The 20956-nt window shown below is 49.8% G+C and overlaps 6 protein-coding genes across 6 annotated transcripts; 3 read left to right on the top strand and 3 right to left on the bottom strand.

The window, feature by feature from the left end:
* Positions 1–464: 464 nt before the first annotated feature.
* Positions 465–1466, top strand: FTJAE_10185 (UDP-glucose 4-epimerase; the record flags this gene model as incomplete). Its single annotated transcript, XM_037343001.1, has 1 exon — positions 465–1466. The coding sequence occupies one exon, from the start codon at positions 465–467 to the stop codon at positions 1464–1466; it is 1002 nt and encodes a 333-aa protein (XP_037202762.1).
* A 346-nt stretch (positions 1467–1812) lies between these two features.
* FTJAE_10184 (pH-response regulator palA rim-20) lies at positions 1813–7017 on the bottom strand (the record flags this gene model as incomplete). Its single annotated transcript, XM_037343000.1, has 7 exons — positions 1813–2134; positions 2185–3430; positions 3477–4185; positions 4237–4493; positions 4559–4625; positions 5227–6176; positions 6225–7017. 7 exons carry the CDS (start codon positions 7015–7017, stop codon positions 1813–1815), a joined length of 4344 nt encoding a protein of 1447 aa, XP_037202761.1.
* A 701-nt stretch (positions 7018–7718) lies between these two features.
* Positions 7719–8516, top strand: FTJAE_10183 (oxidoreductase; the record flags this gene model as incomplete). Its single annotated transcript, XM_037342999.1, has 1 exon — positions 7719–8516. One exon carries the CDS (start codon positions 7719–7721, stop codon positions 8514–8516), a length of 798 nt encoding a protein of 265 aa, XP_037202760.1.
* A 312-nt stretch (positions 8517–8828) lies between these two features.
* Positions 8829–10491, bottom strand: FTJAE_10182 (PRANC domain protein; the record flags this gene model as incomplete). Its single annotated transcript, XM_037342998.1, has 2 exons — positions 8829–9613; positions 9675–10491. 2 exons carry the CDS (start codon positions 10489–10491, stop codon positions 8829–8831), a joined length of 1602 nt encoding a protein of 533 aa, XP_037202759.1.
* A 1156-nt stretch (positions 10492–11647) lies between these two features.
* On the top strand, positions 11648–13601 carry FTJAE_10181 (uncharacterized protein; the record flags this gene model as incomplete). The annotated part of the gene is made up of 2 exons (XM_037342997.1): positions 11648–13435; positions 13503–13601. The coding sequence occupies 2 exons, from the start codon at positions 11648–11650 to the stop codon at positions 13599–13601; spliced, it is 1887 nt and encodes a 628-aa protein (XP_037202758.1).
* A 940-nt stretch (positions 13602–14541) lies between these two features.
* FTJAE_10180 (metalloprotease) lies at positions 14542–15925 on the bottom strand (the record flags this gene model as incomplete). Its single annotated transcript, XM_037342996.1, has 3 exons — positions 14542–15374; positions 15465–15770; positions 15829–15925. The coding sequence occupies 3 exons, from the start codon at positions 15923–15925 to the stop codon at positions 14542–14544; spliced, it is 1236 nt and encodes a 411-aa protein (XP_037202757.1).
* Between the last annotated feature and the right edge of the window lie 5031 nt (positions 15926–20956).

The raw sequence follows: 20956 nt of genomic DNA, 5'->3' as shown, positions 1-20956 counted from the left end.
TGGGTGGTGAAATCGAACCATATTTTCACAACTCACCAAAGGTGACTGTATGCTGACAGCACACTCTGAAGCTATCACCAACAACGATGTAAACACATCTAGCGATTCTTGAATACTTATTTAGATGCTTTCCTCTTCAGAATCAATACAAGCATAAACAAGGACATGATCCTCTATAGAACACAACTGTAAACACCTCAATTCGGCCTCACACCACATCGTGAAACTCACCCTGCCTAATCTCACAACAACATCTCACAACCACTGTATCCCCTCTCACAGCATCCATCCTCACTACCCAATCCCTTCCCTTTTTTCCGCCCTCGTTCGTGATTCACCTCTCTTGGTCTTAGTGCCTGACTCACTCGCCGACTAAAACCCCACCTCATCTACAAAACCCTCACCTTCACCCATAACCTCTTCCTCCTCCCTCACTTCATCCTGCAAACTCCATACCGAACATCATGGCTTACAACGTCCTCGTAACAGGCTCATCCGGCCATCTCGGCACAGCCCTCATGCTCTCCCTCCCGACATTCGGCTTCACACCGCTGGGCATCGACATCCTACCCTCTGAGAATACAACACACGTCGGATCAATCTCAGACCGCGAGTTTGTGACATCTCTTCTTCAGAAACACCCCATCAAGCATGTCCTCCACGCCGCGACGTTGCATAAACCTCATGTCGAGAGCCACTCCAAGCAAGACTTTATCGACACAAACATCACCGGCACCCTCGTTCTTTTGGAGGAAGCTTCTAAACTCGGCGCCCAGATCGAGAGCTTCATCTTCTTCAGCACAACAAGCACGTTCGGCGCAGCGCTGAGTCCCAAGCCCGGCCAACCCGCCGCCTGGATCGACGAGACCGTCGTGCCCATCCCCAAAAACATCTACGGCGCTACAAAAGTCGCAGCAGAAGATCTATGCTTCCTCATCCAGAAGCAAACAAACATGCCCGTCGTCATCCTCCGCACGAGCCGCTTCTTCCCAGAGCAGGATGACGATGAAGATCGCAGAGCAGCTGTCTCAGACGACAACCTCAAAGTGCTCGAGCTAGCTTATCGTCGCTGTGACATTGAAGACATAGTCCGCGCCGCAGTGTGCGCTATGAAGAAAGCGAGAGAGATCCAGTTTCGGAAGTACATCATCAGCGCGCCGCCGCCTTTTCCCAACGACGCTGACACGCTGGCGATGCTGGACAGAGACCCTAAGCAGGTGTTTGAGACTGTTGCGCCGGAGTGTGTGCAGGTCTTCAAGGATAAGGGGTGGAGCCACTTGAAGAGGATCGATCGGGTCTATGATTCTAGCAGGGCGGTGGAGGAGTTGGGCTGGAAGCCGGAGTTTACGTTCAACAAGGTCGTTGAGTTGGTTGGGGAGGGCAAGGAGTGGAAGAGTGAGTTGACGGGGAAGGTTGGCAAGAGAGGATACCATGCTGTCAGCCATGGTGTTTACACTGTTCGATGAATTGGCAGTCCGAGAATTGGCATTGGAGGAGGGGATACATCGAAAAGCTTCACGATGGTTTTGGGGCGAGACACAATTGACATTTATGATGCCGTATCCTTAGGGAGCAAGACATCGGTCAGAGCGTGATACAGGATGTTGAAATAAACTCAGCAAAAGAGATCCTAACTTTACCTTCAATTTTGGTATACTTAACTTATAATAAGTTACCTAATTCTTTCTACAATTTAGAATCGGGGTCCTAGTTTCTTTCCTCCCTTAGTGGTGTAAACAAATTTGTATTCGCCATGATGCTATGTCTACTAAAAACATCCCTCTAAAATTCAGGGTATCTATACAACTACACTCAACCAAACTTGATGCCAGAGTTGGGATTCCACGTCCCAGGTGCAGGAGGTTGCCCTGAACCAGCACCAGACTGACCAAACTTGATACCCATACCAGGAGTCCACATCGCACCAACCGGTGTTGGTTGCACTGGTTTTGGCTGCTGTACCGTCTCTCCCCAAGACTGTATGTTTGCCTGCGCTGGGCTCTGCACAGGTTGAGGGGGTTGTTGTGGTGGTGCATACGAGTGGGAGGGGTCTTGGTGTGACGGCATTGGGCTTTGGGCCGGAGGTTGTTGGTGAGAGATGTTGAGGTTTGACAACGTCGGCATGTTAATTTCCCTGTGATATCTATTAGTAAAAAGCCCGTAAAAGGTTGGTGAGAAACATACTCTTCTAAGGCTCGCGCCTCCATGCGACGCTGGGCAACCCAACCGCGAATAACATCACGGAAACCCTGCCCAACAATCTTATTCAAATCATTGTAAAACTTGCGCCCAACTTCGAGGTTGTTGATAATCTCCTTGTACTTAAAATAGGCGTTATCCAGCTTCTGCAAAGCCACCTCGCGTTCTCGGTTTCCGCGCTCACCCATCTGTCGCTTCTGAGACTCAAACTCGCGGTTAATACGCTGAACATCCGCCAACAGACGTTCCTGGTCCTTGGCTTCCTTGTCGATCGCTTCAACCTCGGGTTCATACAACTTGTCAAGTCGTTTGTCGAAAAACTCCTCAAAGTGAGCCGGGACAAGTGCTGTGTTAGGGTACGCTCGCTCCAGTCGGGCGGCTTCCTTCAAGATGTCCGGCTTGATGTCGTCGCGCCGGGCGTTTTCCCGCAAACTCTCAACCTTCTTGCGACGACGGCTCTCAAGACGAAGAACGTCGTTGTATGCGCCGCGCAATCTTCCTATGACAGGTTTCAGAGTCTCGTGTATGTCAACCCGTCGGCTCGACGGCACAGAGTCCATCAGATCTCGGTCCGGTCCGGAAAGGATAGCAAGCAGATCCTGGATCGCGCCGAACTTCTCCCTAACGACCGCATCGCTACTGACACTGCTCTGAAAGTAGCTCTCGATCTCAGAAGCGTGCTGCCAAAGCTTTCCACCCTGAGGATCTTGCCGACTCTCGGGTCGCACCCATCGGTCTGTTCCGTATCTCATCCGTAATCGCTGATCTTCCTCTTCTTCCGAAGCTAGAGCCGCTTTGCCCTCTTCAAAGATTGCCATATCTCCAGACCGCAACTTGTCGATATCCGCAAAGCCCTTTTGCACTCTACCAATGGCATCTGCTTGTCTAATCTCCTCAGCATGTTGGACCAAGCTAGGCGGTAGACCCAGAGGTTTCTCAAGCGCTTGTAAAGATCCAGGTAGCCCAAGCGATGTGAGAATTTCGTGTATCTTGTCTGTGAGAGATTCAAGTTCCGGAATAATATTCTGGCTAACCATGCGATCGCGTCGTTCTTCGTAAATTGATGTGGCGACGTGCACCGAGAAGGGGACAAGTCGAGAGAACAAAGCTGGTCCGAACTCGGCGTGGTCTCCAAAGTAATCATAGGGATTGGCAACTTGCGGTGGCACCCGAGCTACGGCCATGTTTGCGCGATCAAGAATCTTGAGCTCCGACTTTGGTGGTACAGCAACTGCAGATGTTAGTACTCAGCCAAGCAAGGGTCGCGGCGCACATACTCAGGTAAATAACATCATTATCCTTCTCTGCTCGCTTCAAATCTTCCTCAACCTTGCGCTTCAACCCATTGAGGTCATCAACCACCGTCTTGCCAAGATAGCCACTTCGGGCCTCCTTAATGCCCTCCGTCGCACAAGCAACAGCATCTTTGAGGCGCGCAACCTCCTCTCCATATTTCCGCTTCTCAAGACAATCGCACGCAGCTCGGTATTGCGCAGCAGCAGCGAAATGATGATGCTTGGCGCTCATGTGGTGGATCCAGGCACTGCTTATGGCTTCGCTCTTCATAGCAGCTTCGCCAGCAAAATTATACAGGTCGGACACTCGAGCGGCGAGCTTGGCGATTGACGCGTCTTTGTAGCCGTCCATAACGGCTTTCTGCCAGAAGCATTCTTGACTCTGGGCGAGGAGTAGTTGGATCAAGGACTCGAGTGTGTCGTGGTCCATGTCTTCGGGAGGATCGGACATTCGTAGTTCGGGGAGGATCTCTTTTTGCATGTGTGAGAGCACACCTGCAGCGAGGGAGAAGTAGTTCGCTGCTGATTTGAGACCTTCGGTGTTGCCTCGTGGCGTATTGATGGCGAGCTGGGAGTAGAGGGAGGCGAGGTTGTAGAGAATGTTCATAAGCTCGTACTTGAGGTTGTTTCGCACCATAGGGCGCTCAGTGTTGTATCCTAGCGCTGGATACCACGAGAATTCGGCGCCAATCTTTTCATCAACGTCAGTTTGTGCTGTTGACTATCATCGCGTGACACTCACATCTATAGGAAACTTGCCCCCCACCCAAACAAGCTGCCCGGCATACGCTTGTAGCTTTTTAATGCCACTTGGATGAGGCTCTCGAACGTTCACCGCATCGCGTCGAAGTGCGTCAATGACCTCGAGGTCATGCTTAAACATATCCGGGTGCTGATCATATTTGGTGTTGATATACTGCCGAATCGTCGAAGCAAGCGACAACTGGGCCGACTTGCGAAAGGGGATGGAAAGGATGTTTCTGAGGGACGAAATGTTAGCTGATAAATCCAGGTAGCTCGACATAACTGGGCCTTCTTACGACGACATGGCTTCGTTTGCGAACCTGACTTTCGGGTTCGCTTCTTGAGCCTTTGTGTTGTAAAGTCGGCTTTTTTGCCAAGATCGCTGGGCTAGAGTTGCAATGACTTCATCAGAGCTTGGAGCTTGTGGAGGCGCCACGTTGGAGGGGCAATGACATACGATGTGGCGCAGCAGCCGCTACCCTGGAGTCCCTCGAAGAGCAAGAAAGTACATGGAAGACTTTAGAAGAGGATGATGCTAAATAAACTTGGTAAAGAGTCTCTAATCTTAGACGAAATCTTCTAAGTCTTGTTATCCCTTATAACAAAGGGTCCTAAGTTTTCTTGGCTCCCCTGGAAGTGGTCATGCTGCGTTTCTATGTTTGGGCCGAAGACATGGTGTAATTGAGACACTAGATGGTCTCTATCATTAAACATTGGAGATGTATCCTACCTGATTCGACAGACAGACAGAGTACTAACTGTGCAATGTACCAGGATCATCGGTGATTTTATTCACGTACTTCATACATGCTTCTGTTCAGATCATGAAGTTCACATAGAGTTCAGTAGATCGTGTTCGTGCTCAAATAATGTAATTGTGATTTTGGCTAAACTACTCGAAATTCATAGCGAGAGACTGATCAAAATATTACCTCCCTCACTCGTGGTATCTCATTAATATCCATCCTCATCTCTAGCGATACTTTACATCTCCAACTTCAGGTCGGTGAACTCCATCATCCACATATCCCGGAGGCTGTGTCTGTCCCGCACTAGCCCCCGACGCCACCGGCGCCGAAGTGGGGTCCCGATCGGTCGGAGACACGGAATTGACCTTGAGAGATCCGACCTCAGCACCCTTCAGAGTCTCGAGAAGGTTGCGAGCACCAGCGGGCCACATGCCACTCTGGCGGGGGACCTCTCCTCGGATGATCTGCTCGACTGAGACGCGCTCGCCGTAGAATGCGGCATTGGCATCCTTGCGCTCGACGACGACGGTGCCGTCGACTTGAATGCCTGCGTAGAAACCGCGGGACTTGACGTAGGAAAAGACAGGCTTGAAAGCACCGGTGCTCAGGCTGCGGCGCTTCTTCTTCTTGTCGGCGTCGGTCTCTGGCTTTAGGCCTTGGTTGTCCTCGGTAGGGCGGGGAGGCTTGGGAGGAGCCTCTTCGTCCTTGTTCTCCTTGTCCTTCTTCTTTCCGTCCATAGCGGCACCAATCTCGACAGCACCTCCGGCGCCGTATGGACCAGCGACAACAGCAAGGTCGCTGCCCAGGGCAACGCGGGTCTTGGCGAAGGCGTTGAGAGCCTCTCGGCTGTTGATGACACAGACACAGTCGTAAATATCAAGACCGATCATGAAACCAGCGCCAACGGAGTGGACCTGGATACCTGAAGGAGGGCCCCATGATCCATCGGGGAGGCGAGAGATCAAGATACCTGAACCAGTGGCACCGGAGAAAGCGTAGCCGGCACGAAGGGTTGTGAAGATAGCGAGACCTTGTGCCTTGGCGATGACCTTGGGAGGGATGTTGACAAGAACTCTCTTCTTGGGCTTCTCTTTGGTGGGATCGATGATCTCGTCATTAGTCTCCTGTGCCTTGGGGTCTGTGGATGTGGGGACCTGGCTAGAGCTAGGATCAGCGTAGACACCGTTTTCTAGAGTATGTTAGCGGATGCTCTGGTCAAGCTGTATGGGTAACTTACTGCAGAAGGACTTCAGAATAGAAGCTGCCTTGTCGCACTCCTTGTCGATAGTCTCGGGGAGGAAACTCTGGCTACCAAACTTGTGCGCCAAGCTGTTGATAGGCGCAGCGGCCTTGATACCAAGCTGGCTGAACTTCTCGCTCCAACCCGGCTTCTTGTGTGTCTCAGGATGCGCGGAAGTCGAAGCCTGGGTTGTGGTTGTCTCTGGACCATGGCCGAAACCGTGGCCATGTGTAGGAGCTGTCGGGCTTGGCTGAGGCGAAGCCTGAGCCTGAGCAGGCTGATTTGTAGGAGGGGGCGCAAAGGTAGGATGAGCAGGGTCGTACTGCGGAATAGCGTAATTTTGCTGGGCCTGCTGAGCGTCAGAAGGCTGGTGAGTCTCCTGATGCTGCTGAGGCACAGTGACTGGATTGCCCTGGAGAGGGTTTGGGTGAGCAGTGGAAGCTTGGTGTTGATCTTGCGCAGGAGGAGGACCGGGAGGAGGGGGAGGGAAGTACTGCTGCTCTAGCTGGCGCTTCTCCTCTGCAGCACTGGGATATTGCTCGGTTCCGGCAGTAGACGAAAACGGAGGAGGTTGCTGCTGGCTCTGGGATCCTGCGAACTGGACATGTTGATCGGGATTTTGGGGTACGCGGGGCTTCTCGTCTCCAGGAAGCTCAGCAGATCCTTGGTTGTATGCTGGAGGCAGAGAGGAGTCTTGAGGTTGATTCTGGGAAGGGTCGGCGGTAGGGAGCAGACCACCTCCATGCTGGTCGCCAGCGGAATACTGGGGAGCTTTCTCAGGATTCGACATCGCGATTATAGGTAGTAATGTAAAGCTGTAGGTGTTGTTGTAGTTGTAAGGTTTAAGGTTGAGAGTCAATGGCGGGGTAGCTTCGTGTCAGGTATAAGAGAGAAAGTGGACTGAATCTTGAGGTTCTGGGTGGAAGATGTCTTTAATAGACGAATGGGTATTTATTAGGGACGATTCACTGATATGAGAGGCCTCGTCACTTCTAGACTCATTGAGTGGCGTACGAGACAATTCGAAACCGGTTCCATGAACTGCAAGGAACCATCCCCCGATTCTGTGACAAGCCGCACGGGATTGATGTCATCATGGTGGCTTGGCGATAAGGTGCTTGCGTGGCTGAAGTTCAGGGTCCTACACAGCCACGACGTCAACCAATGCGAGCACTTGCACCGTAAACCAGAGGGAAATTGTTGAGGAGCATGTGAAATTGTGGAAATACTCAAATGGCGGCGATGGTGACTTATTATCTAGATATTTTGTAGATACCGCGTCTTGGATGATGCGCTGGCGCCCGGAGATCATCGCTGTTTTTCGGATCCCGAAACGGGTGTCGTTCGGGGAATGCTAGGGAAGCTTACCCGATCCTCGGTTTAAGCTTACACAAAGACCGAAACACTCTCTTGTAATCTTTATTTCGCAACCGTGATAATCGCACATTCTCTTCAGTTCTTGAGAGTGACATTTGTCACTAACACAACAAAATGACACAAATACAAACCTCCAGCGATCCAGAGACTCTCCATCTCCCCCGCATTCTCTGCCTTCACGGCGGCGGCGTCAATGCACAAGTCTTCGAACTACAATGCCGCGCTCTCATCAGAACTCTCGCCTCATCTCTCCGTCTAGTCTTCATGCAAGCACCCTTCATCTCAGCGCCTCACCCCGACATTGTAAGCGTCTACGGTGAATACGGCCCTTTTCGGCGCTGGCTCCGCTGGCAGCCCGACCATCCCGAGATTGAAGCAGAGGCCGCCGCCGAGCTACTCCGGAGCCAGACCCGCAGGGCTATGGACACCGACCCCGGCACCGGAGAGTGGATCGGCATTCTGGGGTTCTCGCAGGGCGCTAAGATTGCGGCGAGTTTGTTGTGGACGCAGCAGAAAGTCACGGAGCAGTTTGGTGCGGATGAGGCGCTGACGCAGTTCAAGTTTGGTGTCCTCATGGCTGGGAGAGCGCCTTTGATCACGCTGGATGCTCGACTGCAACATCCTCCGGCGGTTGTTGATGCGGCGCTGTTGAGCTCTGAGTTTAAGGACTTCCCCGAGTCGAATGTTGGCGACCATGTTTTGACCATACCTACACTACACGTCCACGGACTTCGGGACCCTGGACTCGAACAGCATCAGATTTTACTGAAGACTTACTGCGCAACTGGTACGACGACACTGGTCGAGTGGGATGGTGGGCATCGGATACCGATCAAGAGCCACGATGTCGATGCCGTGACAACAGAGATCATGAAGTTGGCAAAGAACGCGGGCGTGAAGCTGCCCAATTAGAGTCTCCTCTTGTAGAGTTTCTTTCTTTATATTTGAGGAAGGGTATATGATTCGCTAGAATACTTATAGATGTCTGACGGATAGTACACCAGGAGGTATACGATGGAGAGTCAACCCAGCCTGTTCATAGATGATACCTTATTCTGTGTTGCAAAGCAATAATTCCAGATCCATATAACTAACCTAATTCCCTCTATTCAATTCTGAAACTGTTAACTTTTAGACATCTAACGTTGCCTAGATATTGATCCCTCCTTGGTTCTTTAGGCCAACATCTTTGAGCTCCTTCTTGACCTCTGCAAACAGCCTTTATCACTGTTGTTGCTGTTCCTGTTGGTTCCAAGAGTCGATGATCGCATGATATGTGATGTATGATGACAATGACGGTGCTGGCGGCAATGGTCTCGAGCGCAAAACCGAATTTTCGTTGATGATCTGCCGCAGCGAGACAGGTCTCGTGACCTCAGTTAGAAGTCCCAGCTGGCAGATAGCATCGCCGTGGCTTCGAATCCTACTTGGATCGATCCAAGAGGTTTGTATGGCGACCTTGCTATGGCTGTGCAGGTGAGCAACCATATCCCAAGCTTCCACAACTCCAGTCCCGAGAACAAGCTCCGATGTCCCCCGTGTAGCAATGATAGCTGGCTGTCCGTCTTTTCGCGCCCTCTGGTAGCGAAAGAGCATCGCTACTCCTTTTCTGCCGTTCCAAAGCTCCATTATCCTAAGTCTCGGCATCCTAAGTGCAGTGGCGGCAGCATTCTGAAGCATTTTATTGATATGCAATGAGTCTGCATCTTCAGTGAGGACGTTTGAAGTCAGCGTCAGTGAAGTAAGCTTTTCCCACGTCCATGAATCGTGAATCTGGGGCGCCAAGAAGAATTCTCTGGCATCGGCCATAAACGAGGCTGATAGCGTCTCAAGGTGTTGGCTCGTGCGAGCAAGCTTCAGGCTCACATCTTGACTTGGCACCCTGATAGCGGGAAGGCTGATAGCGGGAGTCCGGTATATTTCCGTGTAAGACTCATCAAAGTTCTCGAATATTGTCAACTTGCATAGTGATCCAATTTGGGGAAGACTTCCGATCAGCTTCTGGTTCCCTGTTTCCGGACGGTTAGCAGCTGCATCAATTAACCTGTCAGGGATCAAGCAAGCACTTACATTTATCGGTCTGCTTTTCCATTCCACCCAATTCTCTCCAAGGTTCATAACAGACCTCCTTTATGTTTGGGAACCGTGTAAGCATATTGGAGATTGCGAGTGGCTTCCATCGTCTGCGAGTCTGTTGACGGAAGAGCACGACTCCAACGACAGGCACACAGGGGAGACTCCGCCACCACTGCATCTCTGTTTCGTCATCATGGAAAGGTCCCTCACCCATGATCTCGTCAAATACGTGCTCGATGGCATGTTCATCCGGAGCAACGATAGGCTGACCGACAACCCAGCCATGAGCTGGGTCGTTCACGGTGACTCCTTGTTGCTGTCCATGATGAGAGGGCTCGTATTTGTTGGTGTCTGAGGAGAAGGTTATGTACTTGAACCAGTGCTGGTTGTCACTGGGCGAGTAGATGCTGATATCGAGGACCAAGTCTCCACGGGTCTCCCATGCGCTCAGTGTTGTGAACAAGTTTTCGAGCGCGTCCACGATAAATTGGTTGTCAACTTCGTCCAAGCCCCATTGATCCTGGTCGGCGTTCGGACATTGTGTGCAATCGTACTGCTTCAGTTCCATCCGAAACCAGATATAGCGAATCTGGTTCCTCTTTCTAGTCAGAATAGCTTTAGAATTAAGGTCAGTAAGGCGTGGTACCGTAAGACTGATGTCGGCAAAGTTGAGCGGCTCGATAATTGATCGCCAAGCTCGGGAGATGGTCGCAAGTTGACTGCACTTCCCGCCGAGAATTGGCAGCAGACCAACAATCTCACTCTGAACCTGGGGAGGGAAGCGATCCCAGGGTATTCTTTCCGTCGCCATTTTTGATCCGGCTTGCAGAAGGTTGAGTGTCAAAGATAGCCGTTCGTGTAGATTGAGGAGAATTTGATGCTGTACAGCTCGAGGTTTGGGCCTGTGCTTTGAGGTTGAAGAGATCAAGATCGAAAGCCGGCTACTACTGCCCTTTTATACCTGATCTCGCTTGACTCATCCATGACTTTGGGTCTTTGACTTTCAGCCGCAAAACTTACACAAACTACGTCTAAGCTCACCTTATCTTGTGTGTTTTGCTGTAAGCTGGGTTATCTTCATGGAGGAGCAGCAGGCAGACACTTATTTATACACCTTAAGATTGACTCATCAGAATATCTAGCTTTTCAGCCAAAGGTAAAATCTTAGGCAACAGTAAGGGCGATGAGTATTACCGGTTCCTTTGTGCCTTGGTGGCTGAAGCCTCTTTTAAACTCTCAACCTGAACACACTACAAACTCACAAAACCAAGTGTCGACTATGGGCCCAAGCTACTACAACTATTTAATCAATAGCTGAGTATTAGACCTTTATTTTATTTCTGATTCAACTAACAATGCTGTTGAAGAAAGGGGTCAAAGCATCCATAGCTGATACTCAACTTCGTAAGGTTATATAGTATTATCAGAACGATCGTTCGAAACCTCGCGGAATTATCCTGATTTCCTCCAGCCCCTTAATAAGTGTCACTCAACTTTCAAAGCCTCTGAAGAACAATAAAACATAGCCATTGCCTTCGCAGTTGCCTAATGTCTTACTTTGGGCTGAGAAGCTAGATATTCTGATGACTGACACGACCAAGAAGTACAAACCAGTTCGAAGTATTGATGCGCGATACCATTCTGCTCAGAGAGTTGACTTGGATGGAGGGCCTCAATCTCATGCGACCCAATTGAGACATCGAATCAAGACTGGAACCAACACGTCAAGAAAAGGACGATCAACAAATCGTTTAGGAGCCAATCCATTTCACTGCAGGTGGGCCTTGGCGCCGCTCTGCATTATCAGACCTCGAATGAAAAGAATGCATGGGTTGCGTAAGCACGCAAAAAACTTCGACAGCCCTCACGAAAGCGGTCACTTCTCTCAACGCCCAACTTTTACGCTTTCGTGTCTCTATTATCGGCTGTTCGTGTGGCTATAACATCTAGCGCCTACATATTCTGAAATGGCTCTTACTGACCCTGCCACAACTGGCGCTATCAACTCTCGGCATGCATCATCGCCTGTCATACAATCTTGCAATTTTTGCACTGCTCTTGAAAAGCTCCTTGCGGACGATGAAGTTGAAGTCAGGCTGGAAAAGGATGAAATATGCGAACAGTCCTGCACAGCTCACGTGCCTTTGTTTCACTGGATCGAGACAAATTATAGCGAGCATCTCGATCGTCTAGAAAAGGCTCGCAAGTACCAGATCGTGGCTGATAAGGGTTACGCCCTTGGTACAATCTTTTTCTTCCGTGTAAGCGGCCGAACTCCTTGGCTCCGGGTATATAGCAGGATGGGCAACAGATATGGGTCTTATGAAGTCCTTCTCCATTCAAAGATCTCCCAAGAGGAGAAACGATCCGACTACTCTTCCAGTGCGCTAGATCCGGATTGGGTTGACTTGGGCATTGTGAAAGAGTGGAAGGAAAGGTGTTCCAAAGAACATGGATTAAAATGTCAAAACCCCGAGGAGAAAGATGTTTCTCCTGCATGGCTTATTGATACCGAGGATGACTGCTTGGTGTCAGGTACAGACAATCACTCATTTGTAGCCCTGAGCTATAGATGGGGTTCTTCAACAAATCAAAAGATAGACAAAGACACGTTTGAGCAACTAAAGTGTCCTGGCTCGTTATCACGGATCAAGAAGTTTGTCACAGCCACTGTTCGGGACGCGATTCACACCGTTCGTGCGATCGGTGAGCGCTACTTTTGGGTTGATGCGATATGCATAGCCCCAGACAATAAGGAGGAGCTGGCCGAACAATTGCAACTTATGGGTGGTATTTATGCTTCTGCCAAGCTCACAATTGTTGTGCTCGATGGAGATTCCAGTAATGGTATCATGGGGCTCAAGTCTCAGTCATCGCCGCGAAGTCTGGCTCACATATTTCCCTGGAAAGATGGCAAAAGTGTCATGGTACGACAATTGCCTTCCTTGTCCGTGCAAAGTCAAGTGGTCTCCAAATACTTCCAACGCGGGTGGACGTTTCAGGAGTATACATTATCACAAAGACGACTTATCTTTGGTGATCAGCAGATTCATTGGCAATGCTCATGTGCAACCTGGCATGAGGACCTCCCTGGGCTGGAAGACCCTACACACTCCCTTAAGTTTCCTAATATTAAACAGGGATGGCCAGATTTCAAAGAATTCAACGTGCTCCTGAATGAGTATAATAACCGACAGTTGACGTATCCCGAAGATGCATTTCCAGCCGTCAATGGTCTCCTCACCTATCTCGAGAGCTTCTCGTTCGAGTGTGGGTTCCTTTTTGGTCTCCCCAGGGCGTTCTTTGACGCCGCTTTGATGTGGTCCTACAATATCGATCCAACTCGTATCGATGTCCGTACAAGACGCGGTATCTATCGACGGAAGCCATCTGAGAGACGTCACTCAGTCCTCCCAAATACACACCTACCCTCGTGGTCTTGGATCGGTTGGCAAGGAGATAGTATCGGGATGCTGGACACAGAAGCTCAATTTAAGTGGTCTGACTGGACCCTCGATTCGGGTAGTGGGCAATTGGCCAGTTTGATGCGGCCCTCAGTCATCACAACGCCCATCACGCAGTGGTACAACCATGCATCTCGTGATGGAAGCGACAAGCAACATATACCGCGTTACCCAACAGTCTACAATGAGTCCTCAGAGATCTCATATGACACAGAAGTCTGGAGCGTGGAAGGTCCAATGGAATATGGCTACATACCAAGGGAAGCTGGGGGGAAGTACTCATACAAACACGTAAACTTTCCTCGAAGGAGCTTCCTGTGGCCTGTCCCAAATTCGTGCTCAAAAAACCATGGAACAGCGCCAAAACTTGGACATGGTCCCTTCATCTCGTGCCGCACGAAGCGCGCCTGGTTTGGAGGTGTTCGGACGTATGGCCACAGTCACCAAGTGTGGATGAGTACTCAGTTAAGCCTATTTGACAAGCAAAGGAGACTTTGCGGCTGGCTCCAACTACCGCAAGATGAAGATTCACTTAGCTTTCCTAGGGCAGAATACCGAAGCACGCCTGTTGCTGTAAAAGACATATTTAGGGATCCATTTCCAGAATGCAATCAGTTACTTGAGTTGGTGGCAATCTGTAGACGCAAATTTCCAGACAATAATTTCGGACAGAAATGGGTGAATTGGGAAGACTTTTATGGTGTTCTATGGGTGGAATGGATTGAAGGGGTTGCTTACAGACGAGGCTGTGGATATGTGCAAAAGGAGCTTTGGGAAGAGCAGGATCTGGAAGATATTGACCTGGTACTTGGCTAGATTTTGCTGAAAGGTTTATTCAGCGAGATTCAAGAGACTATCAGGAAATTCGGACTTTCAAGAGAGCTTGTAAGTTGATATGGGAAGTTGATGCAAGAGATAGTGCCCCGCATTCACCATCTACTAAGGCCCTCGAATATGTCAAAGGCCACTCAACACAAGATTACCACAGCATACCCGACAGACAAAACACCAAAAGAAACTAGCAAAAGAAACATACAACACCGGGGATTCGCTGGTCGTCACCGACCCAACTACTGATCTCTATGGGAGAGCAGACGGGATCCCGTGTTCTCCACGAGCTATGGTCGTATGTGACAGCCGATGCACAAACTCGGGTGATTCCCGGAGACGCTGGGTAGAGGGATATGCGATGGCCATGGCCTGCTGTAGTAGTGCACTGAAAGTTGTATGCCAAGAAACAACTTTCGGGTTTAATGATTGTGATCGACAACTAACTATTGAAGGAGTGTATCTTCTTTCGACATCCGGCCCCAGTGTAACATCTGTCTCTGGACAACATAACAAAAGAGTTCGGAACAACAGCAAACGAAACACTCTATGAACGACTTAGTGAGGCCTCAATCCTCATAATCCACATTTGGCCCACCCACGGCAACATAGACGCCAGTGGCAGTATTCAAGACGGAATCCAGCCAGCTGTCCAAATGCCACACCATACCGTCCTTGGTCAGAGACGAGTGACTAACGCGGAGACGTAGGTTATGGCCGCACTCGAAATCAATCCCGCTGATGGCCATCATCATAGCTGGGGCACTCTGGAATCCAGCGTGAGCGAAATCAATGGCACCAGCGTTCTCGGACCCCGGGATATCATCGGTGCAGAAGGAGCCGGCAGTCATGCCCTCTTTGCCCGCTGGGATGGCCAGCCAGGTAACAGTTGCGTCGCGAAGGTCCGTGTCAGGTCCAGCTTCGACATGAAGCTGAAACTTGAATTGGCTGACATCAGTTACGTACGTCTTGACGCGCCATGGCGAGTCCTTGCCAAGGCTAAGTCCGGTGAACCACGCCACGAAAATAGGGGCTTGACGTCCTTCGAAGCGTTGGTCAAACTTGATGGAGGTAGACGTCTTCCCTCCAACGGGCTTACCCTTGCTGCTCCAGGTAGAAGCAATGTCCCACAGGCCAACCTTGATGTCGGGCTCGTTGACTGACGCTTCTAGCCACGAGCATGCCGCCGAGTAGACATTGAACCCAGCACCAGGAGTTATCCCAACAGTGAAGTGGTCCACTGACACATCCTCAGCCGTAGTCTTGACGCAAATATCAGTTTTGTAGTCCAGATCTAGCCAACTCAAGCCAACTGCGACTTGAGGTGGTTCAATGTAAGACGGCTCAAAAGCCATATCCTGCTGAACAGGGTCGGAGCTGAAGGTGTCGAACGGTCGCACCTCTGTTTTCCTCGCAGAATTGTCAGTCATATCTTACACAATCCTTGTTGCCAACATTGGATACCAGGAAAAGCTACGAGGAAAGTACTTACGTAGCGTACTGAATTGACCAATGTCACTCGACCAAGGAGGATAGGTATTGGCAATCCATTTCTTGTCTCTCTCGGACAATCTAGTATTGTTCTTTGTGCCACCAGAGACACTGTTCTTGAACCAGCGTGCGGGATATTTGTATAGCATGATAGAATCAGCGTCGAACAAACTAGCGCTAACTTCGCTACTTTCAAGCCGTTTGATCACATTGTGGTCGATCGTGGCGCGAGACCAGCTGTTGGGTGGTTTGCTGAGCTCCTCATAGATAAGATCTTTGTTCCATTCGAAATCCGCAAGTGGAGATTCTATTCATACCATATCAGTTACGTCTTGTTTGTTCCACCTATCGGAAAAGATACATACGATTCTCGTGTTCACAACCCAGTACGTGGCCAAACTCATGAAGCACTTTGCGACGAATGAACTCTTCAAAATGTCTCAGGTTGATGTCGAGGTTCATCGTCCTTTTCTCCTGGTTTTTCTCCGAGAGAGCATCGGTGCCAACATGAGAGCTTGACCCTCCCCCTTGCTTAAAAGTCGATGCGAATGTCTAGCTTGGAAGCGTCCATGGGGAGCCTGTATAGGACGCAATGTTAGCCAATATACACAACCTTCAAGAGTTTATTAGAGGGTTTACCATGAGAATTTGAGGTTGGCGTTAGCGAGCCACAGCTCGGCATAGCTTTTTACCTTCTCTTGAAGACGGAGTGACCTTCGTGAACATATGCGCAGAGAACAGGAATCGCCACTGCGCATAGAGATTAACCGCCGGCTCGACAAGATGCAGCAACTTGATATGGACCAGCGCCGTGGCCTTGCCAAGTTACGGGATCAGTTACATGCATGGCAACAATCAACAAACAAACAATACGGAGCAGGCCTGAAATTACTGCAATCGCAGCTCGGGAAATTCGAACGACAAGCCGAAAAACGGGGAAATCTTCAAGAGACCCAAATCAAAAATTTAGGAGACCTACTCAAGTTCATCACTGATCAATATGAATTATTACAGAGCTTCACAAGACTACAACATCAAGATCTCGGGGTTGGATTTGAGCCTAGGGACAGGTGTATTGTTGCTCAATCCTACCTCGGATACGTTTCTAAGCGAAGAGGAAATCCAAATCTCAGAGAGAGTTAAGAGCATCAAACAGGAAATTCTCAAACAACAAGTCATCTTGCGAAGCACAGAGCTGAAGAGATGGGAAATCGAGTTGGTTATTCAGCAAACTGACAGATGGCGCTCAAGCATATATGACATGCAAAGGCAGAAAAAGATCAACTGGAAGATCCTAAAATAATCTCTCGAAGCCCAACTTGAATGGGTCCAGCTCTGGCGGGATATGGTAGCTTGGGAAGCCAAGAAATGGCATGATCTTGTCTTTACTCAGACCGGCACACCTCCCCCGGCTCTCCAGAACTGAATCTGCTCAGCCTAGAGGGAATTTGCTGCCTAACCATACTGGAGACGCCTTTGGATAGTTCAAGAGGTGATCCTGGCATTAGAGTTGGTTTTGTGTTTCGGAGACGACTCCAAGACCACCAAACCTTGGGATCTACTCACTAGAGCCCGAGTCTCTTTGGAGCAGATGCCAAGCTACTGGAAATTCAGTCCAGCTGTCAGCGCATCTATAAACGAGATCACGCACACTTTCCCGCTTCGATAGGGCAAACTACGAAAGGATAACAGTCGATCCTGGCTAATACACAAGGTTGTGGATATTACTATCAACTCCTTGTGTCGCGATCCTAAAGACAAGGTATACGGTCTTCTTGGAATTCCCAGCGGTTTTCAATTTGGAGATTTCGACGTCAGATACCAGGATCGGGTGGAGGATGTTTATCGGAACGCGATTCCATGGTATCATTCAAAGTATGGCAAGGACATAAACTCTCCCAACCTTGTGAGTTTTAGCCAGCTTTTGCAACTGTCGCTCAAGAATGCCGGTTCCTCGCTGTCGCTCGATGGGAATCGTTTGTCGGTAACCACGAGAAGTCTCTGCATGAAAAGAATCATCACTATCCCTATTCTACCCATTGAGAAATTGATGGGGGACGAAGACTTATGGCAAACACGACCTCGGGACTGGATCAGTACTCTAGTTGAGTTATCTCGACGATTCGGGTTTTGGGGGCAAAAGACAGCCTTGGAGGAGGAACTGTTGTATCTTGACTCAGTCAGTACGACTTTATCCATGCCGACTTCTTCAGCATACGCAGGTACGAAGGAAGACGTGTCCAGCGAAACCGGCTCAGCGACATATCCCTCCCGTAATAGACCACGACAACAGAAAGAACCGCTTTTCTTCGTGACTGACGGAGAATCTTAGTAATCCAATGGAGCGGTGCACGCAAGATCCAGGAGTGCTCAATAGCATCCGATCTCATCATCTGACAGCCTATAGTATAGGATGTTTCTTTAAGCAGATTAGCACGCCGACGTTAAATGGATCAGCGCCCCTGCAGGGTCGAGGACACCGTCATGCCTCTAGTATTGAGCCTACGACAAAGACTAATGGTCATCCATTGTACGGCGCTATCAAAGTGGTTTTCATTTATTTTGTCTTTCTTCAGCACAAAGGGTCCTCATGAGGCGCTACTACACATCCTTTCGTATCTGGGGATATCGGCACTCAGTTTCACGATAAGCGGCAGAACCAGCCAGACAAATACCGAAATCGGTTTATCTATAGAGACTACTTATTTAAAGTGCTCGGCAGATGTATAAGTGGTTATGGCCGATTATGGCTTCAGATCTTGTTGCATTTCCGAAATGCTCTCTGTCTTTGGCTACATAACTACCCCAGAGCGTGCCTAAAGCTCTCTTCAGCTACTGGAGCCTTGGGGGGGGTGAAGTGGGCCCGGCTGTGGAGGCGATCCCGACCCTGGACAACGCGGCGACGCTCTCTTAGGTAGGGGAAAACAGCGGAATGGCTTACACCAAAAAAAGCTGATCCCCGACCAAAGTCAAGTCTGCCCGCTGGAGGCAAGACGTTGAACGTTTGGTCCTCCAACAGGCCTATCAAGTTAAGCATGCGGGGCTAGAAGAAGGTCGATTGCCGATGCTCGCGTAGACGATCCGGACAAGTCAGGTGGAGCCTTAGACGGCGTGCGGCTTCGGAGGTTTGCACAAGGGTGGAGCGCGGCGATGCTCACTTGCATCCCGGTTACATTCTCAGTCTTATTTGGGCTAGCTTAAACCTGTCAATAAGACGTTAGGTAATGCCTGATTGCACTGGAGACACCGTGCGTCAGGCAAAGAAGCTGAGCCTCTCTGCCTCTTCAGGCCTACCACTTTTGTCATTTGGCTGGAGTAGCGACCTCAGTTTAGTACATTTTTTGCGAAGCAATTAATGAGCGGCAAGGCGGTGTGCCATGTTGCGTTCTCTTCAACCTCGACGTTGATAAACTCATCTTCCGCATCGCCAGAATCTATCGGCTCAGCGTGAACCTCGCTGTCGATCAAATGTCTTGGCTTCCTAGGATTCTCGTTTGTTGATTCAGCCGTGCCCCGCATGATAGTGGAGGTGTTGTTGGTTCTCTCATCAGGCTGAGGAGCCAGGGTTTTATCCTCTTGTTGTTGCCCAATCGGACAGTGGCCAATTTCTCAAAGAATCCAGAATGAACTGATGTCCGGGCTAACTCCAACGCCACAGCTCGTCATTGCACAGACTTTGACAAACAGAGTTGAAAGCTGAACGCCCTGGATCGAGCTTCACGAACCATCTCCATAAAAGGGACAAACTTCATTGGACTGCATTCGTCGAAAGGGCTGCGACTGTGGGCAATTGCAAGGGTACATTACGGACCATGGGCTGCCAGGCGATGCTGATCTGCTTAGCACTCTCCGTGAAGGGCGCAGGGTTATGATAAAGCGCTAAACATGCCAGGGGCCCTGGGCCTTGCAACCACGTGCCACCGTTTTTTGTTCAACCCGTTTTCTCCAACCCTCCAAGTCCATATCACAAGAGTAGAACTTCGTCGGTCTAAACCACCGCAAGAAGGCGGTTCAGGATCACCTAATAGAAAGGATCTTCCTCAGAATACAGGTAAAGAGACTCACTGGTTCTCTGTGAAGGGCACTGCAATCACTACAGCCGATAAGCGACAAGATAGAGAGCTCCAAACCACGGAGTGATTATTGAGGCTCTCGAGCTGTATCTTGAGGCTGACTCCAAAAATTAACTTTCTTGAGGATATCCACTCTGATGTGATGTGGGTCACCTGTATGTGAGGTCTTTCCATTAGATGGTTTCGCAATGCTAGAATACGGGTTGGTTCATCATGTCCGGAAGGGGGACCAACAATGTGATGCGGCTGGACAATGGAAGTGAGATAACATGTCGGCGGCGCTTTAAAATCAGGGAGTCCGCTTCGCAGTGAAGGAACAAGACGTGTATTTACCAGCTTATCTTGTATTCTGGTCAACCCTTTCCTGGCCACTTTTTCACTCTTCCTGACACCACTGGCGATATGGTTCCTCCAGCCTCTGCCTTGATGCCCACCGGGTATATGCCAATTGACACAGTCGCAGACGCCTGTGCAGTTGTCACTCAGTGTATCAATGGAGATCTACAGCTGGTTACCCACGACCCGGACAATCGAGAAGCTGCTCAATTCTTATGGCAGAACGCAGTCTTTGTCTTTGAAGTTCTGGACCAAGTGTCTGGCCCAACCGCATTCTTTGAGGAATCCGGACCCAGATTTCGCATCACAGATATTCTGAGTGACACTCGATCCAATCTCAGACGGAAATCTATAACAATCATGATGAACGGTCGAAGATATTGTGTGGTTGTGATTTGCAACTCGCAGAACATGACGAATTCGAATCTGCAACCCAGACAAGAGAAACCTTATGGGCATCCTGATTCGCAGTGGCCCTCAGAGCTGAAACTACCCAAAATCCAGGTGCCACTTCAAACACATGCAGCAACATGGGAGGCTGCTCTTCAAGATATGAGAGATTCAAGAGTGGAACAAAGACTACACGACAGCGTTGAAGATAAGAGGGCAATTTCAGCAGTGCCGAGACTTGAGCGGGGATCAGTCTTTGGCCTCTAAATGTCATTTTTGTATGAAGTTTTAGTAATTAGTAACTAGGATCCTGAATCTCTCATAAAGTCGAATGAACTTCGCAAATCCTGCGTGACGTAGCTGCCAGATCAGCCTTGTCCAGGACATACCTCTCGCATCAATAGCGCGTTAGATCGCTAAGGTAGGTTTCATCTTTCCCAGCACCGTCTACACAAAAATGCCAACGGGTTTCGCTCTTTCGAGGACAGCTAGATGGGGGTTGTGCAAGAGTGTCTCCATGGCCATTGCTTTACGGGTGGAGAGTCCAGAGGCGTCAAAGTCCACAACACGCAATCACCGGCTCGGGCATGATTTCGGAAGGCAGCAAGATAAATCAAGGCAGCTGAATATGCCCAGCCGCTGGTTTCCTCGCGCTTTTCCTCGTGAATCTTATATTCCGGTCGATCATGCGGTA

Source organism: Fusarium tjaetaba (genome assembly GCF_013396195.1).
Source record: "Fusarium tjaetaba strain NRRL 66243 chromosome Unknown NRRL66243_c0000236, whole genome shotgun sequence".
NCBI lineage: Eukaryota > Fungi > Ascomycota > Sordariomycetes > Hypocreales > Nectriaceae > Fusarium > Fusarium tjaetaba.
The sequence above is the reverse complement of the archived record's forward strand: the minus strand, read 5'-3'. Positions and strand labels throughout refer to the sequence as shown.